This window comes from Capricornis sumatraensis, chromosome 12 (assembly GCF_032405125.1).
Source record: "Capricornis sumatraensis isolate serow.1 chromosome 12, serow.2, whole genome shotgun sequence".
NCBI classification, from domain to species: domain Eukaryota; kingdom Metazoa; phylum Chordata; class Mammalia; order Artiodactyla; family Bovidae; genus Capricornis; species Capricornis sumatraensis.
In genome coordinates, this window is record NC_091080.1 from 92,382,501 (window position 1) to 92,410,405 (window position 27,905).

General features: G+C 51.0%; 1 protein-coding gene across 1 annotated transcript in view; it reads left to right on the forward strand.

Moving 5' to 3' along the window:
• The window catches only part of MYO16 (myosin XVI), a 397,000-nt gene that overhangs the window by 337,184 nt on the left and 31,911 nt on the right, over positions 1-27,905 (forward strand). Inside the window, exon 31 of the mRNA XM_068984571.1 lies at positions 889-1,908. Coding sequence (XP_068840672.1) covers positions 889-1,908 — 1,020 coding nt within the window. The remainder of the gene's footprint in view (positions 1-888; positions 1,909-27,905) is intronic.

The window sequence follows — 27,905 nt, forward strand, 5'->3', positions numbered from 1 at the left end:
TTTTCTAAATACAGTCCTTCTTTCCAACTTCAGTTCCCGCTTAAGTTCTTAGTGAAATATAACACTCTTGATTTCCCTATTGTTAGCATTTAAGTATGTTAGTTAATTGTAAAACTCACTCTTGGCATCATTTTCACAAAGTTCTTTTTAGAAAGATGATCTCTCCGTGCATGCAGTTGTTTTCATTGGCGGATTGTGTTCATTTTGCCTGGATGCTTGCTCAGTTGCTTCAGTCATATCCAACTTCTTGCGACCTCATGGACTGTAGCCCACCAGGCTCCTCTGTCCATGGGATTTCCCAGGCAAGAATACTGGAGTGTGTTGCCATTTCCTTCTCCAGGGGTTCTCCCCAGCCCAGGGATTGAACCCAGCTCTCCTGTGTCTCCTGCACTGCACGTGAATTCTTTACCACTGACTCACCAGGGAAAGCCCTAGATTATTTCAACAACCCAGCTTCCGGGGATTTCCTATAGGAAACACCCAGGGGGCACCAAGTCTCTGATTTGCGCCTTCTCCCCAGTCTCCTAGAAGTCCTGAGGATCTGTCGGGCCAGTCCTCCTCAGTCCTCAGAGTCAGGCCCTTAGAACCCAGGTTCACCTGAACAGGCTCCAGGGGAGATGCGAGGTGCCCTCCCCGCCGCATCCCAGGCCCTTCATCCCTGGCATCCTAGGCCTCCTTATGGCCAGTTTACCTCCTCCTTGACGGGTGGTGGGTGTCCTCCAGCCTCAAGACCAAAACTGGTTTTCTCCTGGGCAGTTGCGGGGAGTGTGGGGAGACCTGGGCCCTGGGGGGTGGGGGGACGGGGCCCCTGGAGGGGGCAGGCCGGCGCGGGTTGGGGCCTGGGTCGCCCTGACGTTCCGGCCCCCCCCCCCTCTGTCCTTGGCCCAGCTCTCACCCGGCCCCGGCCGCACAGCGACGACTACAGCACCATGAAGAAGGTCCCCCCTCGGAAGCCCAAGCGAAGCCCCCACACCAAGCTCAGCGGCTCCTCGGAGGAGATCTCGGGCGCCCGGCCGGGGGCGGCGGGGCCGGGGGGCGGGCGGCGCAGAGCGGGCGGCCCGCAGCGCCTCCCGGGGGTCCCCGCGCCCCCCGCGCCCCCGGAGCCCGAGCCCGAGCCCGTCTACATCGAGATGCTGGGCCGCGCCGGCAGCCCCGAGCCGGCCGAGGCGGTGTACGAGGAGATGACGTACTGGGCGCCCCTCGGGGACACGGGCGGCCGAGGGGCGGGCGCCGGCTCGGTGTCCGCCCCCGCGCTCCCCGAGGAAGGCGGCGCCGGCGGGGACTCGAGCGGCATCCCCGCGCCCTTCCCCAACCTGCTGGCGCACCGGCCCCCGCTGCTCGTGTTCCCCCCGACCCCGGCCACCTGCTCCCCCGCGTCCGACGAGTCGCCCCTGACGCCCCTGGAGGTGAAGAAGCTGCCGGTGCTGGAGACCAACCTCAAGTACCCCGTGCAGCCCGAGGGCTCCAGCCCCCTGTCCCCCCAGCACCCCAAAACCCCCAAGGGGGACGGCGACCGGCCCGCGTCCCCGGGCGTCCCCGCGCTCGCGGGGCTGCACGGAGGCTCCCCGCCCGCGACGCCCCCGCCCGCGCCCCCCGCCACCCCGCGGCCCCCCGCGCACTTCCTCTTCGCGGCCCCCGCGGAGCCCCCCAGGGTCCCCCCGAAGTCCACCTCAGCCCCCGCGGGCGCGCCCTGCAGCCCCCTCCCCAAAACCCCGTATTCTCCGGGGAAGACGGCCAGAGGGGAGCCCAGGAAGGCCACCACCACCGGCGCCCCCTCCCCGGCCCCCTACAGCCCCCCGAACTCCAGAGCTCTGGGCAGCCCCCTGGACGAGCTGGCCAGCCTGTTCAACTCCGGCAGGAGCGTGCTCCGGAGGTCGGCGGTGGGCAGCAGGATCCGCGAACCCCAGGGTGAGTCTGGCGCACTGAGCGCGCTGAGACAGGTCCCGATGTGGGGGTGGGGGGCTGCGCAGAGGGATGCGGTGTTAAGGAACGCGCGGGGTCCCTGCGGGGTCCTTCATAGCAGGTAGCGGCTTTAAGATCATCTTATATGCAACCGGTATGGTCAAGTAGTTAAGAATGCATCTTTCCATTTTGCAGACACAAGTTCATGGTATAAAAGCACATTGCACTAAACCCAGGCTTCAGACAGCCTGGTGAAACGACGGGCATCAGAGCAAAACTCAGCTTGAGCCACTGACTTCCGGTTGCTAACAATATCCGGGTATAACTTGGAAATGGCAGTTGCCGCGTGCTGTTATATTGAGATGTCCCTTTGGGACATCTTTGTCCTTTGCCCGGGTTACCCGAACACCCTCGCCTTGCTGGCCATCTCACTTCCATTCCCTGCCTCTGGAGTGATTACTTCTCAGTTACTCCCTGACGCTCAGTACCACTCAGTACACAGCCCGGCCCAGGAAAGCCACTGCCGGGGCGCCTCCCCTGCCTCCTACAGCCGTACCCAGGAACTTCAGGCCTCTAGGCAGCCTCCCCGGAGGAGCTGGCCAGCCTCTTCGACTGTTATTGCTGGTGAATGATTTGCCTTCTGGTCCCAAGGACCATTTTCACTCCGTTTTGTTCTATCTGCATCTTCTGGCTGAGCATCTCAACTGCTCAGCTGTTGACAAGCCAGTCCCAGTGAGCTCAGGGCTAGACTGTGGCAGCCAGAGGCCGTTGCCTGTATCAAAAAGTATTTATTTTGTGTCCCTATAAAAGTAGAATGTAGCTTTCAAAACAAAACAAAACAAAACACCTCATTAAGAATTTGTTTTGTTGATCTCTTGTAAGTAGCTTGCCTCGTTCAGATGAGGTTGCCTTTGGGCTCAGATTCACTTAATAACCACAAAGAACATAGTTGTCTTCCAAAAAGCATCTGAAGGCCTTTATACGAAACCAAAATATTTTCCAGCGTTCTGTATTTGGGAAGTGAACTGCAGGAATATAAAGCATCTTCTCTTAAAACTGTTAACAGGTCCCTCAGTCATTATGCCATTATGCAGATGACAACTACGAGAATTCTTACTTGAGAGAGATGGGAAACTTCAGGGCAAGGAGGTTAAGCACCTTCCTTAATGCCAGATAGTAGGACTGGAAGTAGCAGCTTACCTGCTCTTTCTCCTAAAGAAAATACATAACTGTGTTGGCTTTCATCATCTGATGAGGTACAAAAAAACCCCTAGAAAACCTAGGAAACGTTCTCAATAAGTGAAAAGTACGTCAAGGCTAAGAACACTTAGCAAATGGGTGAATAACCTACTCGTTGTTTACTCTTCAGACTAATAAGCTAATCGTCTGTTTAGCTAGCCATTTCTTCTTAATTATGTCATTAATAAATGAAATTGTCCTTGTAAGTAGGGGATGGCCTACTATGAATGTCACAAGTCATAGGTTTCATTCCAAGGAACAAAACAGATTCTAAGAGAAAAGCATTACACCAACACGTTAATGTTTGCTTTGCTTTTGGAACTAGAAGTTTATGAAAACCTCATAAGCCTCCTTTTACTATCAATGAGAGTTGGGTGAATTCTTCTTGGATGTATTCAGAAAAGTGAAGTTAATGATTTTCTAGACAGGTGGCAATCCTTTGGAAATCCCTAAGTCTACTCTTGAGAGTCCCTTGGACTGCAAGGAGATCCAACCAGTCCATTCTAAAGGAGATCAGTCCTGGGTGTTCTTTGGAAGGACTTATGCTAAAGCTGAAACTCCAATACTTTGGCCACTTCATGCGAAGAGTTGACTCATTGGAAAAGACTCTGATGCTGGGAGAGATTAGGGGCAGGAGGAGAAGGGGACGACAGAGGATGAGATGGCTGGATGGCATCACTGACTCAATGGACGTGAGTCTGAGTGAACTCCGGGAGTTGGTGATGGACAGGGAGGCCTGGTGTGCTGCGATTCATGGGGTCGCAAAGAGTCGGATAGGACTGAGCGACTGAACTGAACTGAACTGATGTCTAGGACTTGCAGGGAGGACTGCAGAGACGTCTCCAGCCAGAGTGCCCGCATATGCTAATTATATTTCCCCGTGGTGACATTAACCAGTGCCTGCTAACATGCATCAAAACCTCAAGGACACCATTGTTAGTGCAACTCTAAAATTAGAAAGCATCTATTTTCCTCCTGTGGTCTTTTACAAAACGCTCTTCACTTAGAAAAGGTGTCTGGAGCCACTCAAGACTTTCTTTCAAATGCCCGCATCGGCAGCTTCTGCCCCAGCACAGCGGCCACAGTAAAAGACAACTGCAGTAGAGAGGCTTGTCCCCACGCACCAGGTGCCTGGAGTCCAGCTGTGCGGCTGAGAACCCTGTGAATCCTGATGGTTCGTGACTCGGGAAACACCTGGACCAGAGCACAGGGCATGTCCTCATGGCATCATCCAAGTTATTTTAGCATGCAGGAGGGGCTTAAGAGAAGACTGGGAAGGGAAAAAAACGTCATCACACTGGAGCTAATCACCAGAGCTGCTTATATGATTATTAAGGTTTGCACACTGTGATCCAGGAGCCAGGAATCCATTTTCTTCTGAATGAATCGCATGGCTGTTATTCATGATTTACTGAAGTCCTGGGACGTCTTTAAAGATTACAAATATTTTTCTTTACCCTCCTTATATCTAAAAATACTCTTCTCTTCATCCGTAAGAGCTTTCTTACCAAAGAACACAGTGGGCAGGTAATTCTGCCTCTAGGCACCTGAATTAATTGCAGCTCATTTCTTGGACAGTTGTGATGTGGGGAAATTGTACCACAGATTTGCGGAGCGTTCCAGAACTTCCCCCTCAATTCTCTGAAGAGCGACCTTGAAGAGATTACGTGTGTTAGTCGCTCAGTCGTATCCGACTCTTTGTGACCCCATAAACTGTAGCCCGACAGGCTCTTCTGTCCATGGGATTCTCTAGGCAAGAATACTGGAGAGGGCTGCCATTCCCTTCTCTAAGGAATCTTCCTGAACCAGGTATCAAACTCAGGCCTCTCACATGTAGGTAGATTCTTTACCGTCTGAGCCACCTCAGTCCAGTTCAGTCGCTCAGTCATGTCTGACTCTTTTTAACCCCATGGACTGCAGCATGCCAGGCCTCCCTGTCCATCACCAACTCCCAGTTTACTCAAACTCAGATCCATTGAGTTGGTGATGCCATCCAAGCATCTCATCCTCTGTCATCCCTTTCTCCTCCTGCCTTCAATCTTTTCAAGTATCAGGGTCTTTTCCAATGAGTCAGCTCTTCACATCAGGTGGCCAAAGGATTGGAGTTTCAGCTTCAGCATCAGTCCTTCCGAGGAATATTCAGGACTGATTTCCTTTAGGATGGACTGGCTGGATCTCCTTGATGTCCAAGGAACTCTCAAGAATCTTCTCCAGCACCACAGTTCAAAAGCATCTGTTCTTCAGCGCTCAGCTTTCTTTATAGTCCAACTCTCACATCAGTACATGACTACTGGGAAAACCATAGCTTTGACTGGACGGACCTTTGTTGATAAAATGATGTCTCTCTTGAGATAGTCCAGTGTTGACAGTTCCTTCCTTTGGACTTGAGAAAAGGCTTTCAGAGGATTTGCTCCAAACTAGTTTTGGCACTGATTAACGTGTAAGGAATGGCGAGCTGTGGATAGGAAACAAGGTCCTGTGGTGTTTCATTACACTCTCTTGCTGCTCCGTGGACCTAGATGTGGGATTTCATAACTATCGTGTTCCTGTAGACTCCTGGACATTCAGCTGGAGGAACACAAAGTCGCAGAAGCTCTTAAGAGTCCAGAATGCAGGTGTGGACAAAATGTGACCGTCCAGCTGGCAGCCGTGACGACAACTTGGGAGGAGGGGTCTTAGCTGCAGTAGTAGCCATGGCTACTATGCTCCAGGCATGGTTTTAATAATCTGTTTAGTTCTCACAAGACTGAACAGTGTCTGCTGTGGTGTCCCCATTCTACAGATGGGAAAACTAAGGCATAGAGATTAAACTTGCTCCCCACTCTGAGAGATACAGCCTGACTTAAATGCAGTGATTCTGGCTCTAGAGGTGACTATCTCAGTTACCTACACAGCGAGGCCCAGAACTCCAGGGAATAAAACAAAATAGAGGATAAGGCTTTAAAAAGCCCTATTTACTCACACAAGGTGCAACCAGTAAGAGTCCTAGAGTTTGGATGAGAAAACTGCTTCATAAAATTCCAAACATGTACTTCACAGCTCATGGATACATACAACTGCAGAGTGTGTTCTGGGGGCCACTGGGCCTTAGAATGAAGGACAGCTACGTGTTTAATTGTCCGTGCCTTTCTGTCTATCCTGTTCATTCACAAGGTGTTTTTCTTCTGATACCGTGTTATGGTTAATATTATTGTGCTAATTATTTATAGTTGCTCAGTTTCAAAAATTCTGAGACCCAGTTCAAATGCAGAGGGGATACCATTTGCTTCTTGGCGCCACGAGGGTGCGCCATTGCTCCAAACGGTTCCATCTGTGGCTGGTTGTTTATCTAGAATGTGAAATGAAATGACCGTGTTTTCTGTGTCCATTGAAAAAGAGCAGGATGATCAGGCATTAACAAAAATGCAGTACGCCTCAGGAACCTGTGGAAGAAAGTGGAGGCGTCTGATTTGCAGAATATGTAAAAAAAAAAAAAAGATTATTTTGTGACTTTCTGATACTGTGCATCTTTAGTTTACATAATATAAATAGGTAGTTAAAAATTATATTGGCAAAAGAGATATAGAGGCAAGATTTCTTTGCATGTATTAGGTGTTTATTAAATACATTTGATGAAAACCTACCTTTAAAAAAGCAGTTTGACATATAAATATATTTGATAAATCTGGCCCTGGGGCATTTTTACAAATCAGAACCACTGCAGCCAAATGGAAATTACTCTTAATTTCAAATATTTTATTTCATTGCATAAATACTCCAAGTAAGGATATTTTGAGTTCTGACTTCTCTGGTGGCTCAGATGGTAAAAGAAACCTCCTGTGACCCAGGTTTGATCCCTGGGTCGGGAAGATCCCTTGGAGAAGGGAATGGCAACCCACTCCAGTGTTCTTGCCTGAAGAGTCCCACAGACAGACAGCAGCCTGGCAGGCCACAGTCCATGGGGTCACAAAGAGTTGGGCACAACTGAGTCATACTTTCACTTTCATTATGTAAATGAAATTTTTACAGTGTAATGCTTGAATCCATAAGACCATTTATTTTTTAAACAATTATTTTCAAAGTTGGCTTCATGGAAAATGTCAAACACATACAAAAGTACAGCAGGTTAATGAGCTATCTCTGTGACCTGTCTTAGCTCATCCCCAGCTTACTCCACCATCACTCAGTTATGTGGAAATAGGTCCCAATGTCAAAGCAATTTACTGATAGATATTTGTATCAATTTCGTTAGGGAGGTCCTTTAGAAAAAAATACAAGCTTTATTCTTAAGTCACGTTAATAAGTACAGACCTGTCAATCCGTTTGAACATCAGAGACTTGATTAACTAACATCATCTTGCTGCTCAAGACAGAAGCTGCCCCTAAGATGCTGGAGCATCATTTTTTCATGATGCAGCTGAAATAATTCTCAGGAGTCAGCTTTCCACCAGAAATCACTGGCCTTCGAGAACTTCCACAGGGTCTGTGAGCACAGCCCCCACCCCCCCACCACGTAGACAGCTGTGCGGATAACTTTTCTACAGCGACAGCCTCAAGGTGTGAATTTCTAAATGTCATGTCCAAACAGAGCTAAGCGTGAAAGATCAGTCTCTCAAGTATGTATTACAACTGCATCTTTTCAAAGCAATCGTTTCGATTTGTTGGGGGCTGGGCTGGGTCTCCGTGGCTGTGCGCGCTTTCTCTCGTTGGGGCCAGCGGGGACCACACTCTAGCGGTGGTGGTTTCTCCTGTTATGGAACACGGGCTTCAGTAGTCGCGGTGTGTGGGCTCGGCCACTGCAGCTTCCGGACTCTGGAGCAGAGGCTCTGCAGTTGCGTCGCGGACTTAGTTACCCAAGGAGCGTGTGGGGATCTTCCCGCACCAGAGATCGGTCTCCTCCATCTCCAGGCGGATTCTTTACCACTGAGCCACCAGGGAAGCCCCCGTTGCCTCCTCAATCGGTACTGAGTGAGATTTTGAAGCTTCTCTGCCAAATTAAGCGCAATTATGCATTGTTTGCTAACAAGAAGATGCTTTAAAATCACTGAAATATCACAAAATTACAGGCGGAAACCTGTGACCTGTGCTCAAGGGCAGCGTTGGTAAACTGCCGTTCTCTGCCCCTGGTGTTTGCGGCAGAGGTTTCGACACTTGTCTTCTGTTTCGTTTCTGACACCTTCTGATGAGATGGCAGCTAAGACATCCGTCCTCCTGTGCAGGTCTCTGCATCCCATGATGGGAGGCAGGGCTCGGCATCCCCGAGGCGTCTTGCCTACATGCAGGCTCTTCTGGCTTGTATGCTGTGCTGAGCTGTTAATCTCTCTCACTCTCCAGCTGCTTTGCTTTCTCTGCGTGGTGATTTATTTGTGGGGGGTGGTGGCCTGAGGCTTCATGAATGTTAGAAAGGGCGCGGACGGAGCAAGCACATACTTTACTGATGTGTAGTCCAGGGCACTCTGGCCGCCCTCCCCTGAAAGGAAAGCATCCCTCTGCCTTATGGAACCATTTTAAATCAGCCCCAAGTTTCCCCCGTTTTTCCAAACGAAGAAGTCCTTGGGGAAGGCAAGCCTAGCATCCCCAGCGAAGCAAGTCCTTTGCTCGTCGCTGGGTGGATAGATGGAGAGGATGAGCTGTAGAATGTGGCTGCCTTGGCCGGGTCAGTGAACCCGAGCTTTGACACACGCGTGGGTCCCTGTATGAGCAAAGGATGTTCTGAGCAGCTCCTGGCCCCGCCGCAGTACAGGCGTCTCTGTGTTTGGGCCTTGCAACCGGACGCTGCAGTGCTTCTCATTCCCCGGATGCCCAGTTGAAATAATCCTTAGTCTGTCTCTTCTTGCAAATGAGCTTTCAAATGGAATACACTGATCCATAGCCGGACATACCTACGTTAAGAGCACAGAGCTCTTTGCCTTCCGTGTTAACTGGACATTTTTTTAAAGTGCCTAATATTTGTTGTGAACGCTGTGACATTTTTCTCCCTGTTTACAGCACCTCCTCTCTCTCAATGCCCAAGAACTCTTTCACTCAGGGAAATTGTGCAACCAGGGCCCTGTACCCAGGACTTGCATTAACTTGCAGAGCTAACTCCCTTGTAGTCATCCACCAGGCATTCGCTTGATGCAAGCCCAGGGCTTGCCCCTGGGAATCCAGAGAGGAGAGAGAGCTCTGGGTGCCCTGCTGTCTCCAGACAGGGCGGGCGGCAGATGGGTCCGCCCCATTTCAAAGTGAGGCTCTACCTGGGGGTCATAGATGCCCCCATGGGTCTGTGACTGAGCCTTGAGTGGCCTGTGAACTCCAGCGGTGTGCTCGGGCCTTCTTTGGGGAGAGGTTGACCAGACTTCATCATGGAGCGTTCATGAGCAGGGCATGGGGCGGGGGCACAGCTGGTGGCCCCAGAGCAGGAGCTTGTTGCTGCGGTTGTGTCTCAGAGAGCCTCCCACCAGGGCTGACCCGTGAGCAGGACGCATGATGGGTAATGATGGGGGCAGGAGGTGGGGGGCTGGGAGTTCTCCAGGTGGGTGCAGAAGGAGGGGAGCAGGTGGGGCGGCCAGAGGAGGCCGTGTGTGGGGAGCCCTGTCTCCGAACACGAGTTCAGGGTACCTGGTCCTGTTAGCATGTGGCCACAAGCCTTGAAAGGCTTCCCTGGTGGCTCAGTGGGGAAGAATCTGCCTGCCCGTGCAAGAGACCCAGGTTCCACCCCTGGGTCAGGAAGGTTCCCCTGGAGAAGGGAATGGCTACCCACTCCAGGATTCTTGCCTGGAGAATCCTATGGACAGAGGAGCCTGTTGGGCTGCAGTCCATAGGGTCGCAAAGAGTCAGACACGACAAGCGATGACAGTGTTCCTTCAGTGTGAGCATCTCGATAGAGGCCCTTTCCACCCTCTCGTCCCACAAGCTGCCCTCCGCAATGTCAGGGACCCACAGCACCCAGGTGAAGCCAGAACAATCCCTCTGGTTTGGAAGGACTGTTTCCTGGCTTTCTGTCTGCTCTGTCTCTGCCTCTGGAAGGTTCTGCTTGGGAACAGCTCTGAATTACAGGTGAGCAGTCACTCACAGCAGTTGCTTTCACTTGCAAGACACTCACCCAGCATCTTGCCTTGAGGAAGTGCTCGACTCTGCAGGGCCTAAGTGTCGGTCCTGGGAGTGCGGCATCTCGGATTCCTGCTCAGGACTGGCCGCACGGTAAAGCTGCAGGGACCTCTCCTCCTCTCCCAGGGGCCACGCTGAGGGCTGCTCGGATGGTCAACGGTGATTCGCAACAGACAGCACGGCCCAGGGCAGGAGAAAGGCGTGCATGCATGCTCAGTCGTGTCCGACTCTTTGCAACCCCACGGACTGAAGCCCACCAGACTCTTCTGTCCCTGGAATTCTCCAAGCAAGAATACTGGAGTGGGTTGCCATGCCCGCCTCTAGGTGATCTTCCCGAATGAGGAACTGAACCCCTGTCTCTTGTGTATCCTGCACTGGCAGGATTCCCGGGAAGCCCAGGAGAAAGACACACAGCCCAAAAAAGCCCACTTCACAGCCCAAAAAAGCCTACTTCATCTGTCTCTACAGCAACTATTTATTTCCTAGATTATGTGGCTATAGAAACAGATATAGCTACAGATACAGATATTCAGACACATCTATATAGAGATATAGATACTGTAACGGCAAAATTAGAAGCGCGGCTGAAAAAAAAATCAACAAACAACAACAACAAAAAACTAGCGTCAGCCCCACACTCAGAGCCCTCAGTAAATATTTGTCGATAGAATCTTAAAGGCCTCCTGAAATTGGTACTTCCTCTGGACATGGCTGCTTCATTCTTCTCTGAAACCCAGGCGTCAAACCAAGCAGGGAGTTGTGACAATTAAATATTTAGATCAACCTGATCACAAAGTTACCCTGCGAATAGTGTGAAATTCTCCTGGGAAATTTCCTTCACGGCTTGGCTGTGACTCTGCAGCCGCCAGCATGCCGTCAGGCCGGAGATAGGGCGCGCGCATAAGCAGTTCATCACTTCTGAGACAGCCGGAGGACGCAGAGGACTCATCCCGGTCGGACTGTTCGCCGGTGCGCCATCCAGGGGGAGGAGATCTTTTGAACCTGGAATTCTGGGGGAAAAAAGTCAGTCTTTTCAGAAGTGGATTATCTTTCATAAGCAGTCCACGTTTTTCATACCATCAACCCATGAAAGCAAGCAGCCCCTGTGTGTGGGAGGGGGTGGTCTCTAGACTAGATTTCAAATTAAACCCCCACTGGGGGCTCCTAGGAGAAACCCGGTGCTTTATCCGCTAAGCCACTCAGTGACTCTCCCATAGCTAGTTAATAAAGACCTTCCTGGCTATCCGCATCTCATTATTGCCACAGAATGCAATATCCCGGGATGTTCTTCCTTTTGTGAAGAAATGCTTAGAAGCTACAGGGTGCGTGGACATTTTCCTGAAGACGACCTGGATCACTGCTGTGTTCTCTCTCCCCTTAAGTGTACTGGAAGAGAGAACCCCGTTTCTTAACTACCTAAGAGTGTTTAGGGCCTTTATGCCTACCTGAATCATTTTTGTGATTAATTCTCAGATTAACCTAGAAAATTCCACACCACCTGAGAGCTCGCTACATTCAGTGTCATTTTAGCCAGCCCTGCATCCTATGAGTCAGCAGTCACCTCACACCCACTGTGTGTGAAGCTTCCCAGGCCTTTTGCTGCCCTGGTTTTCACATCTCCCTTTTTCCGATCTCTTCTTGAAGTCTGTAATGCTCATCCTTAGACACTGTACGCTGGCAGTTACTGGGCAATTGCAATTTTACGTGCCGCTGACACATGCTAATTGTAATAAACCGACTGGTGACAATCTCACTCACTCTCCTCCCCACTCATATGACTCAGTCTTAAAACATGCAGGAACCAAACCACGGCTGTGAGAGTTGGACTATAAAGAAAGCTGAGTGCTGAAGAACTGCTACTTTTGAACTGTGGTGTTGGAGAAGACTCTTGAGCGTCCCTTGGACTGCAAGGAGATCCAACCAGTCCATCCTAAAGGAGATCAGTCCTGAATATTCACTGGAAGGACTGATGCTGAGGCTGAAACTCCAATCCTTTGGCCACCTGGTGTGAAGAGCTGACTCACTGGAAAAGACCCTGATGCTGGGAAAGATTGAAGGCGGGAAGAGAAGAGGACGAGAGAGGATAAGATGGTTGGATGGCATCACCGACTCAATGGACATGGGTTTCAGTAAACTCTGGAGTTGGTGATGGATGGGGAGGCGTGGTGTGCTGCAGTCCATGGGGTCACAAGGAGCTGGACACGACTGAGCGGCTGAACTAAACTGCGGCAGACGTGAGCCAGATCGGAGGGGACACACGTTTACAGCGGAACACTGAGGGTGCGACCCCCGCAAGTGTGTTCATCGCCCAAAGCCCTGCAAAGCCTGCAAAAGAGTTTCTTCACGCCCCCCGGCTCTGGCTCGAAGTCAAACACACTCTTCCCCAAAAATGGCCACTTTAAAGAATGGAGGGACTGGCGTGTACACTGTGGGTGCAGCAGCGTGATTCCCAAGCAAATCGGCATGCTTTCCATCTTGGTTTTATTGTTCTCTTTTGAAATGGAAAGATCCAGGAAAGAGTAAGCAGGAGACAGAAGACTTGAACAGAACGACGGGTGGACACCGCCCCTGTGCAGGTGTGTCCATGCTACTGAAGGGCAAACCAAAGCTCAAAGCCCTTAAATTACTCGCTGAAGTCACGTCTGTTTGCTGGAGTTAGTTCCAGTTCCCAGGTGAGCTCACCTGGACGGGGTCAGCCTGGTTTAGGAGCAGAATGGGGCCCACACCGAGCACAAAAGGCTGAAGCACGCCAACTTCCCAGGCGGCTCATCAGTAAAGAACCCGCCTGCTGATGCAGGAGACCTGATTCCAATCCCTTAGGCCAGGGAGATCCCCTGGAGGAGGAAATGACGTGCTCACCGGCATTCTTACCTGGAGAATTCCCTGGACAGAGGAGCCTGGCGGGCTGCAGTCCATGTGGTCGCTAAAGAGTCGGACAGGACTGAGCAACTGAACGACCAGCCCAGCAATATTTTCACAGTTCACATATCTGTTTTCAAGTAAATAACCAGTGCCCAGCGATAGATTCTGTAGAGCTAAAGAGGTTTTTGCTTTTGTTTTTAATTTTCATGAGGATTGTATTGAGTTTATTTTTGTCTTTTGATATCTGTTGTTTACTCACTAAGTCGTGTCCAACTCTTTTGCAACCCTATGAACGGCAGCACGCCAGGCTTCCCTGTCCTTCACTGTCTCCCAGAGTTTACTCAAACTCACGTCCGTTGAGTCAGTGATGCCATCCAGCCATCTCATCCTCTGGCATCCCCATTCTCCTCCTGCCTTCAGTCTTTCCCAGCATCAGGGGCTTTTCCAATAGTCAGCTGTTCACATCACGTGGCCAAAGTATTGGGATTTCAGCTTCAGCATCAGTCCTTCCTGTGACTATTCAGAGTTGATTTCCTTTAGGATGGACTGGTTAGATCTTGCTGTCCTTGGTATTTGACCACCTTTATACATAGCCGTGATGGAATCTCTCTTGGAATTTTAATAGAAAATTGTGCTCAGAAGAACTACTTCGGTCCTTAAGAACAAGGTAATCCTTTGCTCCCTCTCAGACACCAGCTTGTGCTCCTGTGGTAACGTGCTTTCCAGTGCCTTCTGGCTGCCCCTCCCCCACCATGTGAGTCTTAGCACAACCAGAGATGCGACTGAATCATTTACGTGTCAAATGAGACAGTCAGACTCCAGTTGCTGGCATTCATTTCACTGATGTAGTCACAGCTACGAGGGGAAACTCCTCTATTCCCTTACTCAGGCTGGAAGTCTCGTCTAATTTCTGCAGCTGGGACAGCCACGCAGGGCAAAGGCACTGGGCTTCTGTATGGGGATGGGGGATTATACAAATGTCTCTTTAATCTGATGCTCATTAGACAGCCCACTGATGTGGTCCAGCTGCTAACCAGAAAGCGTTTCCATTGCTGCAGGGGTGGAATGCATCATAGGGACCCTTTGTAATGACTTTAGGGAAAAGGTTCCATTTTCCAGATAATACAACCAATCTGTGACGTCGCCCCCAAGACACATAGTTCTTTTCAGGATTAAAAACATCAGAGGTTAACTTCAAGCAAAACCATTTGATGAGCAGCCGCGTTTTGTGTTGCTGTTTGTTTGCTACTTGCCTCAAGTTTTCAAAGAGGGTTGGGACAAATCATAAGTAAAAGGGACAGACTTCATTCATTCATTCAAAATATACATTGAGGGTGTGTTTTGTACAGGGTATTGTCCTAAGCTCTATGGGTTTAAAAATGAAATACGGAATCGGCCCACAAGCAGCTCACAAGGTCCCTGGACAGCGAGAAACGTTGTCGGTGAAGACACTGTTTGGGTTTCTCAAACGGCTTACCCCTAATGCTTGAGAAATGCGGCATTTTTCTTCGATTCATTCTACTCTCTTTGGCTGTTCAATGCTTATCATGACGCACTAAATTGATTTTTTTCAACCCATACATATGTCCTTTGAAACTGATCCAAATGAAGGTAGGATTCGTTTGGAGGAAAGGGGGGTGGATGAGGCCAAAGCAGCTAGAGAAAGAGGGGGTACCCTACCTCAGGCTGAGACCAGGGCATCTTACAACCCTAAGGAGGAAGGTTTATCCAAGGGCGTGATGGTAATGCTTTGGAGGAGCTGCACCAGGGGGTGCGAAAAGGGTTTTTCTGCGTTCATTTCTGTGTAAACATATAGCTTAAAAATGACAGATGAGAGATGCCGGGTGGTGGGCATACAAGGAGGGAGCCCCACCTCCCGATCGGCTCCGAGGGGCTTTCTCCTGATTGTTCCAGAGGAAATGAGGGCCACAGGCGACCGGCTCAGCCTGCCCCTGCAGAGTCCCAGTGACTCATCCTTCCTGAGTGACAGCTCCGGGGACCTTCAGTCCCAGGCATGGAGGCTTGGGAGGCATGCAGAGTCAGGGAGGCTGGCCAGCCCCCCTCCATAAGGGACGCAGCCACAGGACCATCAGAGAGACTGGCCACGTGGCTTGAGGAGACTTGTGACAAGACTTTTAAGTCTGTGTAGATATTTTTAATCTGTTATGTAAGGCCTCAGAGCTGCTGGGCGGCAGCCACTGGTGTGGGCAGCGGGGCTGATCCACACACGTGCATGGCACCTCCAGGCTGTGAAACTGCGGGCACACGTCTGTAGCAGGGGGACTGCTGCCATCCTGAGCCCCCCAGGGCTCCCAAGTGCACACCCCCCAACTCCTGGGACTTCCCACCCCAGGCCTGCCTCCATGAAATGCAGACTCAGGCAGAGGCACAAGGTATGTGGCTTCTGCCTGTTCCCACTGGCCCTGATCTGTGCCCTTGGGGCCCTTAAATACCTTGTATGTGTGTGTTAGTCACTCAGCCGTGTCTGACGATCTGTGACCCTGTGGACTATAGCCCGCCAGGCTCCTCTGTCCATGGGATTCTTCAGGCAAGAATACTGGAGTGGGTTGCCATTTCCTTCTCCAGAGGATCTTCCAAACCCAGGGATCAAACCCAGGTCTTCTGTATTGCAGGCAGAGTCTTTACTGACTGTGTCAATAGGGAAGACCCTTTAAATACCTTGGGTGGATACATTTCATAATTAGTTCTGAAGGAGGATTTTGAAAAGATTCAACATACACCACCGCTGTTTGGATTTTCACTTGCATTGATTTCATTGGCTCTCTGACTCAGCTGCAACCACACCAGTGAGATGAACGCCAAAAATGAGAGTCTGACCGTCTCGCACGACGTGTAAGTGATTCAGCCATATGTCCAGTTGTGCCGAGGTTCACGTGGTGGGGAGGGGGCTGGCCAGAAGATGCTAGAAACCATGTTACAACGGATGCACAAGCTAGCGTCCCTGACGTGGAACAAACGTAGATTATAATTTTCTCCAGGACTGAAGTAAAGAATGTGAACAGTGTTAGCGGCTCAGTCCTGTCCAACTCTTTTCAACCCCCTGGGCTGTAGCCCACCAGGCTCCTCTGTCCATGGGATTCTCCAGGCAAAGATACTGGAGTGGGTTGCCATTCCCTTCTCCAGGGGCTCTTCCCAACCCAAGGATTGAACTTGGGTCTCCTGCCTTGCAGGCAGATTCTTTACCATCTAAGCCACCAGGGAAGCTAGGTGAAGAACCAAGTAGTTATTCTTAAAGTAATTTATCTATTAGAAATCCAAGTGAGGCTCTATTGTGAGCCATATATAAAGGTGGCTAAATACCAGGAGACAAAGTAGAGTCCATACAGTTCTTGTGGAAATGAAAACAAATAAATAAGCAGTTCTTGATCGGAAGGGGTCTGCTGATCCTGGGCATCGGTGGTTCTCCTGGGAAAGGATGTGGGAGCTGTCCTGGGGGCAGTCGCCTCTTCTTTTCCAGATGGTAGTGTTATCAGCCTCCCATCCCTGTGACACCAGGCACGTGTCACAAATACTGAGCGCTCCCAGGAGAACAGGAATAACCGCCCTCTGCCTTTGCTCCTGGAGCGAGCAAACACATAGCGGGGGACACGCACTGTCCTCCCAGGGCAGCTGCACGGGTGTGGTGTTCTCGACCTCCCGGGCCTGCATCACCACCTGGCATTGAGGAAGTGCAGAAACACCAGGTATGCAAATGCCCCTGTGACCTCTGAGGTTAGACGCTTCAGGAATGGGTCTCCAGGCCAGGCCAGCTTGTCTAGATGTTGCATATTCAGCTACTTACGGCCTTCCCGGGTGGCTCAGTGGTAAAGAACCTGCCTGCCAGTGCAGGAGACTCGGGTTCAATCCCTGAATGGGAAAGAGTCCCTGGAGAAGAGAATGGCTACCCACTTCCGTATTCTTGCCTGGGAAATCCCATGGACAAGGGAGCCTGGTGGGCTACAGTCCCTGGGGTCAAAAAGAGTTGGACACAACTGAGCGACTAAACGACAGCAACGTTCAGCTACTTACAGGGAAGATGAGCTCCAAGGAAAGGGATGGTGCCCAGGCCTCTTCTAGCTATGGCACAGACAGGGGAGATGGACCTAAAAAGAGCCAGCTGGTCAACCTGGAAAGAAAACTGGTGCCACAGAAATTTCTGTGCCTTTCCGGGCTCTGCAAACCTTATTTACACCGACAGTCATTTCTGAGCTTTACTACGGGCACATTCTTGCCCTGCTCAGCACATATGTTGTTGAAGATATCACTCTGCTTCCCACTTCAGTTGGTGTTTTTAGCACAAACCATCTCCCCAAGGCTTGGCAGGGGAGTGGGTGGCGGGAGCTGGCAGGGGCAGGCGGGGTGGCCAAGTAAGCCCTTTCTTTCCACCCAACTTAACCCCGAGCGTGAGCCTTGGAGGCAGTTTCTGCTGCAGAAGAATGCTTAGCACCGAGGCCAAGAGCAGTTTCCATCTACTCAAGGGTGGTGGTTTCATAAGGAGGTGCCAGGGCTGGCTCTAGCCTCTCAGGGTAAGAAGCAGCTCTGGCAGTTACGTTTGCTCAAGCCGCCCATCCTCATCCTCGCCCATCCTCATCCTCGCCCATCCTCATCCTCGCCCATCCCAGTGGCATGTTTTGCTGCTTCTTGAGGGATCAGCTCCTGGAGAGATATGACTGTGCGTGGAATGTGCCTGCCGCACGACCCATCGCATGGACCTCACGTGGTCCCCCTTCCCCATCACGGCAGATACGGACACTGTCTCTGACTCATCCCTGTGACTGTTAGCAAAGCCGTGGTGAAGTCTAACTCCTGGGGCTGAGGGTCATGTAGAGGCGTGCCGTTGAAAACACAGCCCTGCAGGTCTGTCGTCCTGATCGCATCTCTTTGAAAACGTGCCCTCTGCTCAAACGTGGCGTCTCCTTACGTAGCCCCATGTGGGAAATCTCTCTTCCTGTTGGAGTTTAGGATCAGCCACTGCGTCTGGGTGAATCCCAACACTTGGCATTTGACTTTCTCTGAGACAAGATGCCAGATGTCTGGATTATACTATCATGGGCAAGAAAAAAGTCTAATTCACATCCTAGAAGCCTGTTATGGAAGAGGGCAGGGGGGACTGTGGAGTGATTTCTGGGTCCCTATTTGTGCCTTTTACTTGTGTGCAAAAATGTAAGACTTCAGGCATTGTTCCTTGAAACACGAAGTATTGAATCAAGTTAGCCTCTCAGTCATGTCCACCCCTTTGTGACCCCCAAGAGCTATAGTCTGCCAGGTTCCTCCATCCATGGGATTCTCCAGGCAAGAATACTGGAGTGGGTTGCCATTCCCTTCTCTGGGGAATCTTCTGGATCCAGGAATCAAACCTGGGTCTTCTGCATTGCAGGTGGGCTCTCTGCCATCTGAGCCACGAGGGAAGCCCCCTAAAGTAGTGAACAGGTTTGGTTTAATACAAGCCAGAGGCTGATTTGGGGTCTGAGCAGTCCTGCTTACCTGGAGTGACATGCCATCTATGTGTGTCCATCAAGCTGCGACTTCTGAATTTCAGAACCGAGAGCCTGAAAAGCAGCGGGTCCACACCTGGCTCCCTCTCAGCCTGCGTGCTTTTCCTTAGCGCCAGATAGGATAAAGACAAACGCATTCCTGCTAGCAGTAGCCTTTCTGCAGAGGGATTTTCCTATAGAGTTGCAAAATGAAGCATAGCCAGCATGAGCAATGAGTCTCAAATGTATTCTCACATTTTTTATGCCTTACAGAGCACTCTCAGTATTAAATCAAACAGCTATAGTTTGCTGCGCTCCTGCGTTACTGCAACCTGGATTGTAGCCTCATCTGTTTGCAACACACACCCTAGAACTACCTCAAGTTCAGGTACCTAAGAGAGAAGCCATGTGTTGAGCGGTCTTCTTAAAGAAAGCCTCCCTGGCTCAGCCCCTGCTCGTCCCCCTGGCCTTTCTTCGCATTCGGTACCATCCGCCCCCGCCCCCGCCAGCTGCCCCGCACCCGCCGGTGGGCTCCGCCTCCCCCCGCCCAACCCGAGTCTCCAGCCGTCCGTTTGTACCCGCTGCCCCGTGTGCTCTGTATTTTGCCTCCTTCCTTGTAGGAATGTCGCTTTTCCTGGAAGAAATTCTCCCTCCCGAGGGATTTTTCAGTCTCCCCCTAGACATTCCGTTTGCATTCCTAGTAAATGCTCTTGTCCAAATCATCACCACTCGCTTTAACAACCCCCGAGGGCTTCCCAGGTTGGCCCAGCGATAAAGAATCTGCAAGACGCAAGGGATGCAGGTTCGATCCGGGGTTGGGAAGATCCCCAGGAGAAGGAAATGGAAACCCGATTCTTGCCTGGGAAATCCCTCGGATAGAGGAGCCTGGCGGGCTACAGTCCATGGGGTTGCAAAGAGTCAGACACGACTTAGCGACTAAACAGTAACGACAACAGGTGGCTGTCACCCCCGAGTCCACGTTCGTGGCCCCAGACTTGTGCTCATCGATGGTCCTGACTTTCCCCCCGCCCCTGGGCTCACAGGGATCCGTAACTTAGCTAACCCCCGACTTCTGTTCATCCTGCCGCTACCCGAGACTCATTTCTCACTGCTTTTCCGTTCCTAAGCCCTCCTTGAAGCTGGTCAGCCGTCCACATCTGGTGCCGGGCTGATAACGCAGCGTCCTTACCGTCTCACTGTTACCCGGACGGGCCGAGCTGGGGCCGGGCCCTCGAGGGTCTCGCCCTGCGCTCCATATTCCGCCTTCCCTTGCCCTCCTCCTCGCCACACTCTGTCCCTGCTTCGGTACCCCGTGGTCCCCCGCCCTGTGCCCACCCTGAGGGGCTCCCGCGCCCGCCGCAGCCCCGCCTCTCCTGTCCGTCTCCGCGTGGCCTTCCCCGCGGCTGCGTCCCGGCTGGTCCGGAGCAGGCGGGCCGCTCCGAGCTCCCACTTTCTGAGTCGAGGCCCGCCCAGCAGGCTGAGAAGGGGCAACCTGTTAGGACGCACACCGGATGTCTCTCCCCCTCGTGTTGGCATTTTAAGTGTCAAAGGCTTTAACACATACGCAAAAAAAGGCCCAGCAAAACCTTAACTCCGCCCAGGAGAAGGAGAGCCTTCCGGAATATACATCCCTAGTCCCCCCAGCGTACTCGGACAGTCCCTTCTTGCATCATCCGTGGGTTCCACACATCCCTGCCATTCACTATGTCTTACCGCCCTCCTAGGATGGGAACATTTGAGGAATCACTTCTTTCAGATACATCTGTCTGAAAAACCATTTGGCTTAACTCTTTGCATGCAGTCTGAACTGTATACAATTTAGTGTCTGAACTCCATCCCAAGAGGAATCTCCGGGTGCGGAGGAGGAACAAGGTTGGGTCAGGGCTCTCCACTGGGCAATTCCCAGGGAGCCCCTGAGGCAGCCACCCTCTCAGGGGCATCTCCGCATCACCCGGGATGAACTGGCCAGCCTACCTTTAGCCACTGTCTTCCAAATCTGGACTTCCCCTGTGGCTCAGCTGGTAAAGAATCCACCTGCAATGCGGGAGACCTGGGTTCCATCCCTAGGTTGGGAAGATCCCCTGGAGAAGGGAAAGGCTCCCCACTCCAGTGTTCTGGCCTGGAGAATTCCATGGATTGTATAGTCCATGTGGTCACAAAGAGTCAGACACAACTGAGCGGCTTTCACTTTTTCACTTTCCAGCTCTGAATTTGGAAGTTCTCTCAGCCACTCACTGTTCTCAGGGGTTTCTCTAGCTCCCCAGACTTCTTAAAGAAGCCGCCTGCCCTCTAGTCCCCCCTAGTAAGAAGCTTCTCTCCCCTCTTGAAAATCTTCACTTCCCTTCCCTGAGAGAAGTTCTTCTCCTTAGCTTCTGTCTCCCCTCTGCTTTCTCCCACAAAAAACGCCGGGCTCATTTCCTGCCACAGACCCGTCCCCTCGCTGAACTCACACCTCCCACGTCCAGGAAAACCTGCACTCTAGTCCAGTGCCCAGTGAGGAGCTGGGCTCTCTGCTCGGACGTTGCCCTGAGGACCCGATTAAATCGCACCAGGCTTGCAGAGAGTGTCAGTGAGGTCCAGCATTTCACTGCTCTGCCGCCCTCGGCCCCTAATTCAGTGACCGGCCCTCAGGAGCGGCAGGCCCCAGGGGTCAGGATCGGGCCAGCTGAGTTACTGCCAGAGTCCTCTATGCCTGCAGCAGACTCGCTCGCTCTCTTTCTTTTTTTTTCTCATTTTCAAGAAATTGAAATTTATGCAATTGGGGGAAGGAGGAACTTCTTTAAGAAAAAGGGTAAAAATGACCCAGATTTAAGGAGCAAAGTGGACATCTATTTAACATGAGAAGATCAGTCTAAGAAAAATACTCATTATTCTATGCTTCGAAAAGTACTTGTGCACAGTGGAGCTTGATGAAGATCTGTTGAAAGAAAAAGAAAAAATAAATAACAAATGTATTACTACAACAGAGTTATTATAGAAATTCTGTCAAAAAAAAGCAGTCAGGCACACAGACGTGAGCTGGGTGCTCCGCTTGACTTAAAAATGGCCTTCCCAAGTGGGATGGAGTCTGGAGCCTTCGGCTTTAGCCTTGGGGTCCACTCGCCTCTACCCATCTCCAGCTGCTAAGAGGCCACAGTCAACAGTGAGGATTTTTTTTTTTTTTAAGAGACTATGTAGGACCTTTGTGGAACAATAATGAAATAATTATCAGTGGTGATTGTTGGGAAAATAGTGAAAACGTGAAACCTCCCACCACCGGTCAGGGGTAGATGTCCAACATCCACACATCTTTCCTTCTGCAAGTTAGCACTCTTAGTAGAAATCGAACAGCTCTGGCCCTTTGATTGTGTCTGTGTTTCAGAACTCTGATGTTCTTATTGACGGTATTCCCCACGCTGTGTGTCTCACTCCCAGCCGTTCTGTAATGAAACTGCTCCTCTCAAGCTCCCTCTCCCGCTTCTCTCGTCCCGCTCCACCCTTCCCTCTGCCTGTTCACCTCTCTGACTCTGTTGTTATGTTCATTCACTTGTTTTGTTTTCAAAGTTCCACGTACAAGCGAAGCACACCGTAATTTGTCTTTCTCTGTCCGACTTATCTCACTTAACACAATACCTGCACCCATGTTGTCAGTAATGGCAAGATTTCATTTTTCGTGGCCGAGTACTGTTCCACGGCGGATATGTACGTCTTCCTTATCCATTCATCCATCAGTGGCCGCTCGGGTGCTTCCATTTCTTGGCTGCTAGGTCTCGACCAGTTTAGCAGTCTTAGGTGGAAAGAAACAGCCTTGGGCCTTTGAATGTAGAACACATCTACCTCACAGGGTGTGAAATTTTCCTTACCTTATAATTTTATAAGTAGTGATTAAAACTCAAAAGGCATATCATTAATGGCAGAAATCCTTTTATATGTTTCCAATAATCTCATGTGAATGGGGAGAAATAATTGCTGAGATGTATGATTTTTCTATAATAATTCACACGGGTTTTCCAGTTAGTAAATTTTCACTCTTTTTCCAGTTACGCATGGCACGGTTTCCTTTAGAAAGTGGGTTTTCGTATAACGTGTATTCATTCATTCATTATTCACTCTCTTTTCTTTCTCTTTCAACAAATATTTGTGGAGCACCTACTCTGTGCAGGCACTCTTGGGGGCACCAAGGTTGCCTTTGAGCTCAAGGTGTCAATTTTCTGGAAGGAAGAGACAGAAAATAAGCCAACAGTTGACATGTAGCATGTCATATGGCGAGAAGGACCTTCTCCCATGGTGAGAAGGACGGAAACTGACCTGGGTGAGGAGAAGGGTGCTGTTTTTCTCGAAGGTGGTCGGGAAGGTTGTTCTGCTCAGGGTGGTTTGAGCCGAGCCCTGAACAAAATACAGAACCCCTGCCCACCCGTCAGACCACCCTGGGGAGAGTCAGAGGCTGAGTTGAGGGTTGCAGAGACGCTGGCGAGCCTGGGGAGGTGGGTGGCCGGCAGGTAGTTGGGAATGAGGTCAAGGCAATCAGGGAGTGGGATCCTGGGGTTGGAGGGGGGCGGTCTGTCAACCTCAAGAAGCCTTTGGATTTTGACCTGAACAAAATTAGAAACCAGCAGAGAGACACGAGTAGGGAAGACCAGGATCCACCTTAGCTTTGCGTTTTCAATTCCAAGTGTCCATTTTTGTTTCCCTATGGTTGCTCTACGATGTTGTGTTAGTTTCTGCTGTACAGCAGCGTGAATCAAGCATGTGTGCACGTATGTTCCCTCCCTCTGGAGCCTCCCTCCCACCCCCATCCCACCCCCGGTCGTCATGGAGCCCCGAGCTGAGCTCCCTGTCAATAGAGCACTCCCCACTGTCTGTCTTACACGTGGTCGTATATACGCGCCAACCCCAGTCTCAGCTCATCCCACCCTCTCCTTCCCCTGCCGTGTCCACAATCCCTTCCCTACATCTGCGTCTCTCTCCCGCAGTGGCACAAGTGAAGCTATCTAACTAAGCTTTTAAAACAGGGTTTGTCCACCTCAGCCCTCTGTGGCCAGGTGAATGGACACTCCGGGCCAGGTGAGTCTTCACTCCAGGGTCTGTCCTGAGTGTTGTGAGTGGTTTTGTAACATCCCTCCTACATGCCAGTGGCACCCACCTCCCTGGTGTGACAACCAACAATGTCTCCAGACAGCGTCACATGTCCCCTGGAGGTTTGGGGGATGCTGTGTCATCTCTTACTGAAAGTCACAGCTTTCGAAACATCACACCCACCCGGAATAACTAATATGTATACAAAAGCTAGCATTGGACTACGGGATTTTTTTGTTTGTTTGCATTTCAATTTTGAGATTTGCTCAAATTCTCTTGTTCAATTAATACTCAGCTAGAATGTGCCTTCATGGCCTCCTTATGCTCAGTCATCGTATCTTAATATAAAGCCAGGATTTTATCTTTGAGTCAGATCCCAGCGTGATTCATCTTCCGCAGACCTGTGAGAGCAGCCCCGGGTGGGGTCACAGAGAATCCGAGTTCACAGGCTACAAGAAAATTCCACAGGGACTCGAATTGTCCAGTGTCAAAGCTCGGTCCATTGGAAGTCTGCCCTGAGCTACACGGACCGCTGATATCTCCAGGTGCAGGGACGCAGACGGGACGCAGACGCCCCTTTAAAGCTCTGGGTGGGGTTTTCCACCACTCACTTTCCTACTTGTTTGCTTAGATTCATTGAGAATCTCAAACATTTTCTTTTGCTGTGACTTTTCTTCACCCTCAGAACCCTGAGGACCACGGCTTGGAGGCATGAACAAACGATGACTTTATCGGTTCCATGTTATTTTTTTTTCTAGTTTTCCATGAAGTATGCATCTGACCTGCGGTCTTATAACTAAGCCTCCTCCAGGCTTCCTGCCAGAGTCCTCTTGCCGTCTTGCTGTTATAATGTCTTCCGTGCTTAAGCAGGGTCACGGGCGTACCTTTGACAAGGAATGCTGCAGCCATTCTGCCACGAAACTGACAGCGGGGGAACAAAACCAAACCGTCCAGAGCCTCTGCCCGGGCCCCTCACTGTGGCTGAATCGAGAGATGAACAAGCTGGAACGCAGACTCTCACGCACTTACCCACCTTGGAATCAGGGCGCTTATGGGCAGAGGCTGACACAGAAAGTAGACGCCCCTGGTTGAATAAGCATGAATAAGCATAACCTCAGTGAGGATGTCAGTATTGAGGTAGCCACTCTCTTTTCAGTGGCCAGAGGACAGCTCTTCAATCTGGGGCTCCCAGTTCATTCCCACCAAGGCATGGTGGGAAAGACCCAGAAAGACCCAGAAAAGAAACTGCCTTATCTTTACATCAGCAGGTGAAATAAGGAGGAAAGGCTTGACGTAGAGGCCAAGTTGAGGAATGAGAGTGGGTGGACAGACAGAGCCCTGCACACCTCAGTCTAAACCCCGCGGCTCCACTGACTGACTCACTGTGAAACGTCCACAGGCGGGTTTCCCTCCCTGGGGCCTCGTGACATCATCTGGAAAACAGGCGAGGGAGTAAGGACTCCGCCGCCCTGTTAGGAAAGGGAGGATTAAGTCAAGTCCCTCCTGCAGCAGGAGACTGGCACGCAATGAACACCCGGGAGATGCTGATTACCTAAGAACCGTGTGAAGAATTGCCATCAGGGTGACCACGCATTCTTATGTCTTAAGAAGGACTCATTCCCTTATTCCAACCCAGAGCCATCCTTGGAATAGGCAGATATTTGGTCTTACGGGGATCAAACCAGTCAATCCTAAAGAAAGCCAACCCTGAATATTCATTAGGACTGATGCTGAAGCTGAAGCTCCAATACCTTGGCCACCTGGTGTGAAGAGCTGACTCATTGGAAAAGACCCTGATGCTGGGAAAGATTGAAGGCAAAAGGAGAAGAGGGTGGCAGGGAATGAGGTGGTTAGATAGCATCACCGACTCAATGGACATGAGTTTGAGCAAACTCTGGGGCACAGTGAAGGACAGAGGAGCCTGGTGTGCTGCAGTCCATGGGGTCACAGATTCGGACACGACTTAGCAACTGAACAACAGTCACTTTTATGATAAAAACATAAAGAACACTTTAGTAGATAATATAAGGCTCACAGCCTAACTTGTATGACACGTTTTAAAACATTTCTTGGCTGCAGTTGAAACTGCTGATTGGGATTATGAGAATTTTTTTTTTAACTTTTAATAGCAAAAATGGAGGGTTTGACCCAAAATTAAATATATCCATTGTTTATGAGTTAGCAGCTCATTCTGGGGGATGCTAGCATCACACGCTCTTACCAAGAGTCCACACACCGTCTCAGAGGATTGAGTACTGAACTGCCAGACCTAAGAGGAGTCCCTGTTACCTTGGGCAATGCCCTGTTTCACATCCTGAGCCCAAACAAGAACCCTGGAGAAGCCTCCCTGACCCACACGGCCCAAGAACCTGGACTGCCCTGCCCCGATGCTGCCCTGCTGGGAGCCCACCGTGGTCCATCACCTCGCCTGATCCTTTGCTTGCTGGCTGTCGACCACACTCCTGGGAGGTGACCTCTCAGCTCCCTGCCTGGGCCTCATGGTATCCCAGCCCCGGGGAGAGTCTGGGCAGGGAAACTCTCAATAAATGGCTGAATTAAAGAATGGAAAAAAATAGTTTCAAGAGAAATAAAAGCAGATAAATGTGTCTTGAGATGGCTTTAAAACCAAATGTGTTTTACTAATTTTTGGAAGATTTTTCTGGAAAAGGCAAAGTAGACTTGACCAAATCGAACAGACATTCTTTCAGCTCCAGCTGTTGGATGATCTCTAGTTGTCACGAGCTGAGAGGGTGATTCCAAAACCTGACCTTGGCCACTGTTCCCACGCAGGCCTTTTCACTCATTTATACATATATGTGTGCACTTTCCCTGGTGGCTCAGATGCTAAAGCATCTGCCTGCAATGCAGACCCATGTTGGGTCCCTGGGTTGGAAGATCCCCTAGAGAAGGAAATGGCAACCCACTCCAGTACTCTTGCCTGGAAAATCCCACGGAGTCGCAAAGAGTCAGACAAGACTGAGCGACTCCACTCTCTCTCTATATATATAATTTTATTCATCTATTTGTTTGGGGCTCTGCTGGGTCTTCCTTGCTGCGCGGACTTTTCTCCAGCTGCAGTGGATGGGGCTTCTCATTGTGGGGGCCACGCTCTAGCTGCAGCTCCGGGCCTGCAGGCTCCAGGAGTTGCTGCTCCCAGGCCCTGGAGCACAGGGTCAATAGCTGTGGCCCTCAGGCTGAACCGCCCCGTGGCCTGTGGGACCTCCCCAGATCAGGGGCGGAGCCCGCAACTCCTGCAGTGATAGGTGGATTCCTGACCCCTGAGGCGCCAGGGGCGCTCTTTTCACTTGTGTCTTAAAGGCAAAGAGTCAGGAGCTACTCCCTGGGTCACAGAAATGTAAACACTCCTGGCTGGTTGTCAAAGCACTGCTCTTTTTGCCCTCCTTCTGTCTGCCTACTGCTTGCCTCTTGAAGCCTGGCACATGCTCCTGTGTGTGCCCACCAGGCACGTGCTCACTCATAACATAGTGGATGCCATACAGCATGGAGGAGGGGGCTCTGAGCAGGACCCTGGGTTGGGGGAGCAGGTGCTGAGCTGTGCAGAGGGCCAAGAAGCGTGAGTCGGTGTGGGGCCTCTGGGTAGGGGCTCTGGCCCTGGGTGCTATCTGAGTGCACATCCAAGCCAGGGGAGGCTGCATCCAGGAGGGAGAGCTAGGGTTCCGCCCAGCCCAGCCCCGGGGGTGAGCTCAGCCTTCCTCCGGCCTCCCTCAGCATTGCAGCAGATGAACTGTTCACCATCTGCAAAATCCAGTAAAGCACATTACATTTTGTATCCTTGTGAACAACGTCTTAGCCTAAAACTGCAGAAGGACCTGAGAGACAGCAGAGTCTACTGGGCACCTGCAGCCAAGGGGCAGAAGCAGTGTGGGAAATCCTGATGTCCCACAGGAATCCCCCAGCGGCAGAACTCTATTTTTTTTTTGGCTCCTCAGCCTAATTTAGGCAGTGGCTTCTGTGTTTCTGCATCTCAGAGAGCTCAATATAGGACGTGCGTGTTGACATTTAGGTGATTTTGTTACATACAGAATGCAGAAGTAGGGTTTTGAAGTCTTAATATTCCTAAGTGGGAACTCCCCAGGTGGCTCAGAGGTAAGAATCCACATTCAATGCAGGAGACGTGGGTTTGATCCCTGGGTTGGGAAGATCCCCTGGAGGAGGGCATGGCAACCCACTCCAGTATTCTTGCCTGGAGAATCCTGTGGACAGAGGAGCCTTGTGGGCTACAGTCCTTGGGGTTGCAAAGAGTCAGACACGACTTAGCGACTGAGTATGCACGCATTCCTAAGT